Source organism: Magnolia sinica, chromosome 2, assembly GCF_029962835.1.
Source record: "Magnolia sinica isolate HGM2019 chromosome 2, MsV1, whole genome shotgun sequence".
Classification (NCBI taxonomy): Eukaryota; Viridiplantae; Streptophyta; class Magnoliopsida; order Magnoliales; family Magnoliaceae; genus Magnolia; species Magnolia sinica.
Window position 1 is genome coordinate 10,969,981 of NC_080574.1, and position 13,953 is coordinate 10,983,933.

The window sequence follows — 13,953 nt, forward strand, 5'->3', positions numbered from 1 at the left end:
CTGTCTAAATTGTGGAATATGGATTTGATGGGTCACAACAAAAGAACACACTTTGGTGGATGATCCTAATCATGAGCTTATTGGACACTAAATCTATGGTTGAAAAGATCCACATTTAATAAAGAAATTTTCACCGATGATATGCTAGGATCAGGAGACTAATCCTAGTTGGGAATGTGACCCATTCGACGTTGGACCACGATTTGGACAGTTTGGATTGAGGTAATGTGTGCAAGTGTGTCTAAAACAGTGCATGAGTATGGATGCCATACTCTGCCAACCTATCAAAGTATTCCTATTTTTAAAACTTTTTACCCTTTTTTTCAAATGGGCATGATTTTGCATTGTGTGATCATATCTTGCTTTTGTTTGTCACATTTAGAATCATGAAAAGGATACACATTTTCAATCAGCCTATCATTATAAATTAAATTATAAAAAGCCCCGTAAAGCTGTTCATGATGTAAGCTTTGTTGTGTACTCGATACTACTCTCTCTCTCTCTCTCTCTCTCTCTCTCTCATACACATGAACACATGAGTAGAGTCAAATAACCGTTGCATTAAGCCATTTTAATACACAAAAGTTTCTCACATAGAAGAGAAATAGAATCATAGAAACCGCAACGATTTGGGATAGAACTTGGGTGAATTACATTGTTCAATTCAAACCAGCCTCTTCTTGAATCCTACCTAGCATTTGATAAACGGCTGTAGCAATTTCGTCGACCGAATTAAGCCCGCAATTATCTTCAACCTACATAATCGATAAACCTTGATTAGTAGGCTAATCAAAGGCAACAATCATTATATATATATATATATAAAGACTTTATGAAAGAAAAGAGAGAGTGTGTGAATTACAGCAACCTTAACACTCAGAGAGTATAGGACCATCTGATCAATGGTGGTCACATTTAGGTGGAGGATTGTGAGATGGAGGTTTTGTAATCCGGCTACAATTTTCAACAGCTGTTTGGGCCGCCTCTTCGAGAGTACTTTGAGATTGGCATGGCTTTCAACCATAGTCACTTCAATATCGGCAATGGCGGAGCGGTTCTCGGCTACTGTCTCATTGGTAGAGTTGCAATTGTTCGAGCAAGAAGAGTACTGAGGGAAGGTGAAGAAATCGGCAAAAGGAGAGGTGAAATTGGCATCCGATCTTTGTGTTATTCGCTTCTGAGCTTCCAGAGATTGGAGGAGTTGTTCAAGCTCCTTAACAAAATTTATAGCACCGCCAATGATGGAGGCTTGGTCACCCTAAGTAACCAAAATTATTAGAAATAAAAGCATGAGATCTTTGAAGAAGACTAAGCTCAAGCAAGTAGAAAGATATTGAGCATATTTATATCATGAAAAATACCAAGAACTTGCATTTTAGAAAATTTCACGCAGTGGAGTGAGCCGTAGCACACGCATCCAAATGCACCAATGTGGTGTACATGTTCAAGATCCTAATCGTCCACTTGGTGGGTCAAGAAGGCTGATCAATCATCCGGTGGGCCACATACACAACAAATAGATGGTTAAAGAAAGTAAGTGGTCTACATTCGACGTAGGTGTGTTTCTGCCCAAATGAGTGGACCATCCACCCAATGGACGGACTGGATTTGCACATTGCACCACGATGTCACACGGGGACCACGAGAGTGGGCATGTTTGGGATTATCAAGCCTCATTTAACTAAATTCTCTATTTTGTTTCTCGGCACATCTTAAGGTGAAATTAATGAGGAAGAAGAAGAGAACATAAGAGACCAAAAATTGAGTGCATTGTTTAGAGAAGGGGATTTATTTGCATACACCCATTTTCTATTTTAGGAATTGAATTAATACATTTCTGTAGAGTTATTTTAATTCCCAAACTTGGAAAATCGTGTAAGAATAAGTGTGTGTGTGTGTGTGTGTGTGTGGGTGTAGACTGCGAACAGGATCTCCCTTAGAGAAATCAAAATAAGAAAGAAGATTAGTGTCTTTGGTAAGTTTTTGAAGAAAAGAAGGATATATAGAGAAAAAGAATGTGGTATGTATAAAGGTAACTAAAAAAGAAATAAAATAGTAACATTTCAAATAAAATAAAAAAAAATTAAAAAAAAAAAAGAAAAAAAAGAAAGCCAAAAGTTGAAAGCACCATTATGCACTTAATCTAATCTAAAAATGATATATTTTCTTTTTTATGTTTTCCTTCAATCCAGGATAGTCAAATAGTCAAGATGTGAGAGAGAGAGAGAGAGAGAGAGAGAGAGAGAGAGAGAGAGAGAGAGAGAGAGAGAGAGAGACTGACCCTTTGAATGTAAGAAGAGGGCATCAAAGATCTCAAGACAGCTAAATACTCATTCATCTGCTTCCGTCGATTTCGTTCGACGGCAATGTGGGTCATCCTTTGATTCTCAACTTCCTCCTTGTTCTTGCAGCTCTTGGTGCGTCGTCTCTTCCTCCGTCCAGAAGCCACCACCGTGGCAGCTTCAGCTGTCGGCAAAGACCCCGTGAAGAAGCCGTCTGCGGTGCAAGCCTCCTCAGGCGAGGAATTGGCACCCCATTCATTGATATTATGTAGCAAGGCCGAAGAAGAATCCCAATTGACATGGAGACCATCTAACCCTAAACCTAGTTGCTGTTGGTTTGTATCAAGTGGGGCACTCACCTCACATTCTAGTACATCGACCTTCTCTTCTTCTTCATCTTCTTCTATTTTGAAGTCATAGCTCAAAGCTGCTGCCAAGGAATACAAATCCTTGCTACTATAACTAAAGATATCTTGTGGGAAAACCACAGCTTCTAATGCCATCTCTCTCTTTCTCTCTCTCTCTCTCTCTCTCTCTCTCTCTCTCTCTCTCTCTCTCTCTCTCTCTCTCTAATTGCTCTTTTTCTCTCACTTTCTATAACCCAAAAGTAGATGGTGGGGAGCTGAGAACGCTGAGAACTGTATTTTATAACCCAACCCACAACAAGGAAATCCCATGAACACAAGACTCACAAACCAAACTCGCTTTTCGGCCTCTATGGGGGAGAAAGTCGAGCTTTTAAAGGTGTAAAAGAAACAAAACTACAGCTAATTGCACGTGAGAACGGAGAGAGAGAGAGAGAGAGAGAGAGAGAGAGAGAGAGAGAGAGAGAGCATGTTTTTCTGTTTTGTGGGTGGAGGGCATGGCAATTTAAGAGAGAGATAGAGAGAGAATGTGGATACTCCAAGCAGTTTGGTCATCCATGCTCTTGTATGCACAGAGGATGTGTAAGTATGCACCAATCCAAACCTTCAAAATCATGGGCCCTACTGTAGAAAGAACAAATCTGAAAATTGAAGTGGTAGCACGATAATAACCTCCAGTTAATGGACCTTGGGTTGTTGAATCGACAGCTAACATTGCTTAGCATTAACCGTTCGTTTTATCTGTAGTCAAACGATTAGGATTTTAATGTGTATATAAGTTTACTTTAAGCACACATTAACGATAGTCCCACTATTTCAACGGCTTGATTGATGTGATGTCTTCCATATTTAGCTCGTTGTTTGCAAGAGTGTGGATGCTCATAGTCTGTCAGGATACCAAATAATTCTTTAAATAGCGGGTTCCGAGCAGTTTCGTGGCTTGAGATTTCTAAAGCCTACACGCACTTTTTCATGCGCACCTCCACACGTGGACATACGTGCCGACCTAGACTATGGAGACGTGCTTCATGTAGGACCCAATCTGCACATAAAGCGGCGCAGAGATCAGTCCGCTTCATTTACCAGCACGTGCACACGTGTACGTTGATATGGCATATTGGCCATCGATATTCAACTGCCCATAGTGTGGTTCCATATCCTGAGTTTATTTCAGAAATTTACATAAGCACGAGAGACGCAGTATGATACAAGGACTGAATGTCTCACACGCGCAAATTCAATCACCCGTGCAACGCGAGTAGAGATGCATGGAGAAGGTACGTGTGTGGCTTTAGCCCAGCTCAACGTTTCATTTGGTAATAATGACGGTCGGACGTCAGGCCCGAGAAAGAGAGAAAGGAAAGGGCCTTTTGAAAGGCTGACAAGGCAAAGATTCGGGGTCTGAGAGAGAGAGAGAGGGAGAGAGAGAGAGAAGGCAGCTGCAGCTTCTCTCAGGTGTCGGACATGTGCAGGGGAATCCATGTGACCACACACACAAAGGCTACTGCAATCATCTACGATAAAGACTAACTCCCTTTCCCAAGATCTATGTCTTCTTTTGCATTAACCCCAATGTTTATATTAAATTAAACTCCACCCCCTCTCAATGACATTCCTTGCCTCTTTCCCGTTTTCTCCCTACCTTTATACCCTTTTCTTGTTAACACCTCCTTCCCCTTCATTGTAGATTCTTGTCTTACCTTGGGTGAAATAACCTTTTTTATTACAGCTTTTCCCATACCTACATCCTATCATCCTCACATTTTTGTGGATGAGATCTGTTTGGGATGCTCGCCCTTCCTGTCCCACCAACTGCTAACTCAGAACTTCCATGTGATTGGATTTGTGTATAGCAAAAATGTTCGCTCATTTTAGATCAGAGCCGTCCATGTGAAGGTGGGTCAACAAATTTGGATAGTGGGGACCTGTAGTCAGTTGGGTTTTTTTTTTTTTTTTTTTTTGCAATGTGAGCCATCTACATGGGACTTGCCAGATAGACGGTCTACATCATCACCTAGAGCTTCCATGTTGGTCCGACCTTGGATTGGTCGTATGTCCAAAAAGTTTACCCATTTTAGATCAGTGCCGCCCATGTGTAGGTGGGTCAACAAAAAGGGACAACACAGTTTGGTTTTCTTTTTGATTTTTTTTTGGGTCATGTGAGCCATCTACATGGGACTTGCAAGATAGACGGTCTAGATCATCACCCAGAGCTTCCATGTAGTAGGTGGTCCTTCTTGGATTGGTCATGTGCCAAAAAACCTCACCCATTGTAGATCAGAGCCGTCCATGTGTAGGTGGGTCAACAAAGGTACTAAGCATTATAAAAAGTGAGAGGACCAACTGGCACCCATTGAGAGAACCCTAATATCAAGGTTTAAAAGATAGGCTGACGATTTAAAAGTGCTTAAAAAAGAGGAGCATGTGGGTTTATTTTGTATTTTCCCCTGTACTTGAATTTTCCTCGGATAGAGTGGTGGAATTAGGGTAATTTTTAGGTGGTTTGTGGCATACCATAAATATTATTAATACTAGATTACTCTTCCCACAAGATTCTGAACAAGTTACTGCATACAAAACATGCTACGCCAGCGATGTGTCGGTGGGTCCCACTTGTAGACTACTCGGATGTGCTATCCTAAAGCGATGTGTCGGTGGGTCCCACTTGTAGACTGCTCCGATGTGCTATCCTAAATCTAGGGTTCTTAAGAAAACTGTAGTTGGTGATAAGGCATTGTATAGTTTTATGATAGATTAGGGTTACATTGTACATTTGAGGAATGATAAGGTGTGCTGAGTTGGATGTTGTCACGTGTGAAGACCATCACAGTACACCAATTTGGAACCATCCGACGGTTGCGGCCACAGGTGCCGGCTGTTGGACTGAAGTGAGCTGGGTCTATTGTACCGGAAGTTTCGGCGTATGTGATTTCACTGAATCCATCCATTTACGATCTCTATCAGAGAGGCCATGGTTCATATATGTCAATTCTACCATTGTCTCCTTTTATTCTACTTTTCTTTTTTGAAAATGAATGAAAGGTTGTTATAGCTTAAGACTATAACGGGAAACATAAGAATCCAAACCCAAATCTATTAGATTTGTAAAAAGTGTGTAGTTTGATCTTAAATTCTAAAAGAGACGAAAAAATATCTGCAGTGGTTTTCGATAATGTTTGAGAAGAAATGGAAATTGCACTAAGGTACTCGCTGCTCCCACGTGCCAACTTTTCACACGTTTGTGTAATCCAAGCCACTTGTCAGATGGTCCTCGCCAGTAGATGCCCTGGCCCGAAGGTCAGGTTGTTCCTCAATATGTTGCATAGCACATGTACAGAGAATGTAGACCGTTGCCAAATTCTTCCACCTGTCCGATTTTCGTATACGTGTGGCCCAACTGATGAGTTTCCAGTGTTCATTGTATCGACAGAATGCGGCCATCTAATGAACTGGTGGGATCTCACGCACGCTTGTGCCAAGTTGGCACATGTGAGTGGCGAGGACCTGGTAAGTGAAGTTAATCTATCTGCATTCACGCATCAAACAACGGCGGTTTTGTCATAACCAGGTCTAGAAAATCCGGATTGGTTCAAGGGTCATAGATCTTGTTCCCTTGGCCTATGGAGGTGGGACAGCAACCAACATGGTCTACGTTAATTAGCTTTGTCTATAGCATACCAACTTGCAGTTCTCTTGTCTTTATTTCATAGCTTATCTGTCACAACTATAACTACAGAAACAACATTAATAATACACTCATATGCCTCTAATATGTATATGTGGCAACGAGGCCTGCAAGTACAAAACATCCCAACTCATGCAAGTGTACATATTCATGTGTGCCAGTACCATAATTCAACGTATGGACCGGTACGTGACAATCTTTTCGAGCAAAAAACCCGGCAACTGCGGTCCTCAAATTTAGGTTACCTACCATTATTTTGGTCGTAGTTGCATCCAAAGGGACACGAATTTCCTGTAACACCTGTTACATGGAGATATCCTCTCCATTCATCAGTTTCACCAGTCCTGTTAGGATGAATGCCAGAAATGAGGCAGATCCAAGACTCAAGTGGTCCACACCACAAAAAAAAAAAGTCGGTGTTAAACACTAATCATGGAAATCTTTACAGGGCATATAGAAGTTTTGGATCAAGCTGTTATTCATGTTTTCCCTTGTCCTGGTGGGAATTACCTTATAAACAGGTTGGACGGGTTAGAAACATAACCGACACTCGGGGAGGTTTCAATAATGAGCGTTTCCATCCCCACTGTTTATTGTAGTGTGGCTCTCTTCCTTTTCTTTTCTTTTCTTTTCTTTTTTTCTTTTTTCTTTTTCTATTTTTGAGAAAAGTGGGAGAACACTACCTATAAACTAGGGGTGTACACGAACTGAGTTAGCCCGGTTAGGTCGCTTGACTCGACTCAAAAAAAGCTTGATTCAGCTCGGTTCGAAATTGAGTTTGAGCTGATTTTGTGAGCTCGAAGTTTGAGCTTGACTCGACTTGGATCGAACCCCAACTCGAATCGAACCAGTTCAGTGACTCGATTATTTTAATATTGATGATGCTCAGCAAGTGTTTGATGAAATGACTCAATGAAGGTGAAGAAGGTATCAAATACCCTTGTATCTTGATTTTTATGTTGCAAGGTGAGTGTTTGATGAAATACTTGTAAACTGATCCTATTGCTTTACATTCCCTGAGAAATTGAAGGTGCATTCCATGTGTTTGAGAAAATACCGCAAAGGCTCGATCTTGGCTTGAACTGGCCCGAGCTGCTGACCGAACCGAGCCGAGCTGGCCAGTCAAGCTCGAGGACTGAGCCGAGTCGATCTGTGCCAAGACTCGGTTTGACTCATGTACACCCCTGCCTATAACTTTGTTGATATGACAAAAAACTATACACACATTAAAGCAAGCGCCACAAAAAGAAACAGGTCACAACTAGCAAATAATACGCCTTATCTCTAATTTTGAATGTGGCCCACTTAGTCTTGGATTGCCTCATTTTTGGGCTCTCATCCTATCATGAGCTGTTGAAACTATGGATGGAGTGGATTTTAGATGGACATCACGTGGTACCTGGAGGTTTGGGTTACAGGAACTTCCTACATCAAGTGTCACAGGAAACTCACGTCCCATCCAAACCCTAGCTCTGGTAATGTGTGGAAGAGGGTAAGGAAAAGGCATCATAACAATGCAAGTGAACATGTAGATATAGCATGCATATGTGCATGCCTTTGAGGGATCCAATCTACCTTTTGCCCTCCCAGGTTTACACACCTAAACATGGTTTGCGTGCATGATAATCTAAACCGCACGTTCATCATAAGGGTTATTTGGATCATAGACCAAAAACCTGAATGATAGGATAATAGTAACCATGTAAAAAGTATAGTAGAAAAAGAAAACTGATCACCCAAAGGCGTTTGCATTGAAAGAGTCATATAATGCATTTTTAGTCGCACAAAAAATCACCTGATAGTGGGGATTAAAAAATTGTGTTTTACTAATGTGCCCGCAGCCCCAAACCTTTTAAACAAATCATGAGTGACCTATTGTCAATCCGAATCATTCTTTCGTTCATAAAACTATGACCAAGCCAATAATACAAAAATCATGCCAAACAGGTGATACTAAGCTTCCAATCAAGAGCATTAAAATGGACAGTTAAGATTGAGGAGAGAGAAAATAGGTACAATAATCATGTTGTAACATCCAACAGATAGATCTCACTTTGTATTTCTTATGATTATGAAGTAATATTATTACTTGATTATTCTAACCATGTGACTTATGGCTCATAAATAAAGAATGGTGGTAACTAATTGACCCCATTCAAAGGGTTAGGATCATCTTCAAAGTGATTCCTAACCATGGCTTGACCCTAGCTGTATGAATAAGTGAACAATTCGGAGACATTGTTTTTTTTTTTTCTAAAGCTTTGATATATTCATGTGTGGAAAGTACAAGTAATTCGGGTGGGCCTCACAAAAAATGGTGAAGACCTCACCTATCCTATGACCAAGTAATCCTACAAATACCTACACAACTAATCCTCCTACGACATTAACCCAACCTAACTGTGCCAAGCCCCACCCTGTCGCGGAAATATATAAGAACCTCGAGGAAGGGGCGGGAGATCAGCAAGTGTTTGAAATTTTATCCGGCCGATGACACCACTGCCCAATTTGGCCAACCCATCCGCTACACCATTGGCCTCTCTGGTGGTGAAGGAGATCCTCAGGGACGCCTGCTTCTTGAGGCGGGAGATTTTTGCCCACAGGTACGAATAGGCCTAGCCCGGGGTACCGTCTTTGTTAAGCAGATCTACCAAGCTCCTTGATTCACTTTCCACAACAATGTGGGAATAGCCCTTCGAGACTGCCAGACCCATCCCATCCACAGACGCTGTGGCTTCAGCCATGAAGTTTGTTCCTATTCTGTAGCTCAAGACAAAAGTGAAGATGAAGTCCCCGTTGCTACCTCTGCAAATCCCCCCACCACCAACTTAGCCTAGGTTACCCCTGGTTGATCCATCCACGTTGATTTTAACCCATCCAACGTCAGGCTTGGACCATTTAACAAAATCTAGTTGCCTACTTTGATTGGGGACTCACTGGATGCCAAGAAACTACAACGACCGGAGACAATATGGATTAATTCAGTGAGGATATGGATTTGGAGACATTGTTAATGTACCATGAAAGTGGGTTGCGGACATTAGCAAAATCTAAGGGATTTTTACTGCATAATTCCTCAGGATACATCTTATCAAATAATGTCTAGAGGATTAGGAATCTATATTTTACCAAATAATGCCTTAAGGATTTGGAATTACAGGGACGCAGTTTTTTGGGAATGAAATTACAATATGCTATCATCTATTTTTTCTTTAAAAACAGTAAAAGGTCCAAACTTGTAGAGCCCATGTAGTATGTGTATAACATGTAACCTATCCGTGGTATGCATACCACCACATGATGATAACACAAACAAAACATTAGGCTGATCAGATCATCAGATGGCTAAACTTGAATTGGGTATATTTAAATCGTGTATATTATTATTTTGGAATGGTCCACCTTATGATTAGATCTGTCATAATTTTTTGTTCATCTAATAACAATGTTGGTATGCATCTATTAGATAGTCTTAGTGTGAGACATACCATGTGGTCCCCACAATCCTTGATTATCCCTTTGATATAAGGAAACAAAATAAAAGAGGGCGGTCATGTAAATTTTCCCTTGAAAAAGCACCACGGGGAATACCGGTTCCTCAGGGCATTGCCTGGTAAAGTCCAAAGCCCGGAGGAATTTTTACAGGAAATTTTCCAAATTTTATTTACTTCTTCAGGATTTTTATTTTTTTTTCTTTTTTCTTTTTTAATTATTTGTGGATGAAAATGCATTTTATGGCTTTTGCCAGGAACCTGTAGGTGATCAATTATTCTGATGAAAAAAAAAAAAGAAAAGGCATTGGCTGGGTTGTAGGATTCTGATTTTTGGTGGACAACCTATCCCGGGTGTCCTTAATGAAAGCAATGGTTCTAATCACTTACGCCATATGCATGCTTACATACACGAGTGTCCATATGGAATCTAATGCACCACCAGTTATGGTTACGTGCCAACAAATAATGCGTGTGCAATATCCGAGCCATCCAAAAGGTGGACCCTACCATGACGATCACGTAGCGCAACAATCAGGCAGTTTCTACTCATAGGGTAGGCCACCCAACAGGCTCATCCTGACCGGTTAAAAATTTTTGCCTAATCAAATACCAATTTAGCCTGTTGACCCATCATAATAGTACCCGCCTTTTAGATGGCTCGAGTATCCTACACATGTGACACATTGACACATGTGCTCCACATGAATGGTACACTAACCTTGTAACTGTAGCTTGTACCACTTTCATTACACAAAAGTGCCACACATGTGGTCGTGTTCCATCACACGTTGCTCACACATTACATCAGCTAGTCTCTGCTGTTAATCACTTTATTCACTTTAACTTGCGGGGGATTTGCTTTTCGTTATACGTGGCAAAGATACAAGATTTAAACCAATCATCACGTAGGCTACACCTATAGTGGGCCATACCCCCAAAAGATCATACCCATCTAACAATTCTATCTACTCCATTGCAGAAATTACGGGGAGAAAATGGATGGTTGTAGAAAGGTAAACCAGATCCCTTTTGACAATCCATTTCTTCCCAGGTACTTAAATTCAGGGTTAGAACTGTCCAATCGGGGTGAGTTTTGGGATGTAGCCCACATGATGATCGGTTAGGATTTCATTCGTAGTTCCCCACTTCTAAGAAATGTGTCACCTATAAAGGAGAAAGTGAAACATGCCGTTCGTTCTCAATATCTTATGCAAACGCATGTACGTTCGTGTGCAGGGTTATATGATACACCACCTACTTGTTTAGGTACTAAACACGAATTTTCAATTGGGGACATGTAGAACCCACGGTTCAGTAATCCAGACCATTTGCCTAGTGTGTCTGTGGGTAGATGGGTGATGCCTTCAAAATATCCAAGATTGAAAGATCTCAGTGACCGATCTTGGGACCTGTCTTCGTCGAATGTGAACTGTTGTTGTTTTGTTTTCTCGCTAAAACTCCAAAAGACCATTATCGATCTATCCAAGAGATTTTGGTGTCACGTTCCTTTCAAGATGGGACACAACAAACCAATGGTCTGGATTACGGACTTGTTGATCTCATATTTCAGAACAGAAGATACAAGTACACTGTGTAAAGACACACGCTCAACTTGAATTCCACGGCAGAGGTTACATCGTAATGCATTGTACCATAATGCGTTGGGACTTTAACCTTTCAATATGGGTCGTTTTCCAGTGATCCAAACCGTTTATAAGATTAGTCCCACTTTCTTTGGCGGATAATAAGCAAATAATATATCTAAAAGTGTATTGTTTCAACCTTTTTAAATGTCCCTATATTACTTTAAAAATAGACGGTTAACATAATCTTTATATAATCGAAGGGTTAAAACATTCGATCTGAATTTATTTTTGGGCGTCTCCAATTCAAGAGATTCGCAATCACATAAACTGTTTGCTCATTGAAAATAACCAAGTTCCAATGGCTATAGTTCCAATGTATCTAATTACGGTGCATTGGGATGCATATGAGCAAACCTCCCCACTGTAGAGTATGTGTGTGAAAGAGCATCACATTCCGACAAACGTTCTCACATTCCGACAATTGTGCTACTATGAACACGTCATCTATCACGTTTCATCTATCTGGGAATACGTGCACTAAGAAGCTCCGAGAGATGCATGAACCTTGAGCTACACTTAGCTAACGCCACACAATTATTAAAATGGTCCGTGATTCCGTGAAGGGCCAATCATGTGCGACGCCACACAAGTGCCAGTTATCCAGACTTACCAACACACGTGCCAGAAATCAGGTCCATTCATCAGATAGCGTAGTTTGTGAACATGGCATGGATCAAAAGTCCCTGCAGTCCATTGATCAGGTTGATCAAATTTGTATGAGATCTTTCAACCGTCTAAATTCAATCTACATATATGACTTACTTAACGAGTGTACTATATCAATATTAGCAATATAGCATGCTCAAAGTGCATACTACTTTCTGAACGGCACGGATCTTCGACATGCATGATGTATGCCTGGATATCACACACGTTTGTGCCCTGGCCATCGCTGAATCATGACCCGTAAAAAATTACATTTCCATGCAAAAAAACCCAGACTATGGTATTAGAATCTTTTTACTGAGAGAGAGAGAGAGAGTCGGCTATGAGGGTGAGACAACTTTTCTTTGTTAGGGTTGATTTCATTGAATCGGACCGTCATCAGTCCGTCTAAAGCAGCTCATCAATCAACAAAAAGCAACATAACCTTTTGAAGTTCCGCTACTACTGTTGAGAAATCATTATTAGTTCCAAAGCTCCATTCAACCCCACTAATCCTTTCATAGCTCCATTGAGAATCATGAATAATGCTAGCTACTTTCACTCTTCCTGCCACTCCCTTCTCACAAGTATAAACGTGGTGCATGCAAATCTACGCAGGTTATTGGAAGGGCCACCAAACAAATGTAGCCATTAATCCAATAATCTGATGGGCCATATGTATTAAAGGATATTTCGTGAAATTGTCCGGTATTCCGCAGTAATTAATGCATATGCATGGCCCACCTACGAAAGGCGGGACCCTCCTGAGAAGTGAGCTTGCTACAGTGCATTCCATGTGGTGGGTGTGTGTGTGTGTGTAATTAAAAAAAAGAATATCCATGCCTAATATGGGCTAGATCTTTAACATGATGAGGATTATTCAAAGGTAGATCACGACCGTGCATTGTTTCCACAATCACAATGTCACGGCACTATTGTAACGTGGGTTTCCCGTATATAGAAAAGGTATTCTTTCTATTGGGAGTTCGATGTTTGGATGTAGGAAAACGCGTCAAATATATTAAAGTAGTACCATGTAAGTATCATATATTACTATTTTATAAGATACAACTGTAGCAGAATATGTGGAAGTGAGAAAGTGTCATGGGTATTTTTGTCATTTTAACCACCAGCATTTCTCGTCCACGGCAATTCCTCGAGAGGTTAAATGGTCAGTTATTCGCTGGCAATTCTCAAAGCACATTATAATATGTTTTGGAATATTTATTTATAATCATTTTGGCATAATGTACTTGCAAGCACAGTGATAAATCTCATTCTGGGAGAACTATTTCTAGCCATGGGAATCTCTTGGGAGATTTTTCAGATTTTGGCTTTTTCTGATGATATTATCGTCATGGAAGATCCGGCTAAAAATAAAATGTTAAAAAGTATTTATTATAAATTAATAAGTATTTAAAATTTAGGTATAAAGGAATTATCTTCAAATAATCTTTTTGTTAAAATTGTCATAGTTTTGCAACTGAATCATAGCATATTCCATCAAATAAGCATAAAAATAAAAAATAAAATAAAATAAAAAGTAAAAATAAAAAACAAAAACAAACAAACTAGAGCAGTTAAAAGGATGGTGTATCAATGTAGATTTCAACAATCACTTGCACATGTCGGGTGAAACTCCGCATGAGAACGTAGTGGATTAGGGTAGAGGGACACTGAAACAGGGAGGGACGTGATAAGGCTGATCACCATCTTCTTCAATGAATAATTAATTCTCTTCTTCACTGAATAATTAATTCGTATCCATGGAACTCTCTTTATTCCTCACAAAGATTCCTTGAATTCATGAGGGATATGAAACAAAAATAATTTTTA

The 13,953-nt window shown here is 40.3% G+C and overlaps 1 protein-coding gene across 1 annotated transcript; it reads right to left on the reverse strand.

Moving 5' to 3' along the window:
* Nucleotides 1-540: 540 nt before the first annotated feature.
* Nucleotides 541-3,064, reverse strand: LOC131234662 (transcription factor bHLH94-like). Its single transcript, XM_058231584.1, has 3 exons — nt 2,282-3,064; nt 869-1,258; nt 541-755 (listed from the first exon to the last, which is right to left on the reverse strand). The coding sequence occupies exons 1-3, from the start codon at nt 2,783-2,785 to the stop codon at nt 660-662; spliced, it is 990 nt and encodes a 329-aa protein (XP_058087567.1). The 5' UTR covers nt 2,786-3,064; the 3' UTR covers nt 541-659.
* Between the last annotated feature and the right edge of the window lie 10,889 nt (nt 3,065-13,953).

What these genes read in the sequence shown, in the direction of transcription:
- LOC131234662 (XM_058231584.1), bottom strand. Translation starts at nt 2,785, where the DNA reads ATGGCATTAGAAGCTGTGGTTTTCCCACAAGATATCTTTAGTTATAGT. An exon ending in CCTCTTCTTACATTCAAAGG is followed by an intron (nt 1,259 to 2,281) that starts GTCAGTCTCTCT and finishes TTGGTTACTTAG; the next exon opens with GGTGACCAAGCCTCCATCAT. An exon ending in TATACTCTCTGAGTGTTAAG is followed by an intron (nt 756 to 868) that starts GTTGCTGTAATT and finishes TCGATTATGTAG; the next exon opens with GTTGAAGATAATTGCGGGCT.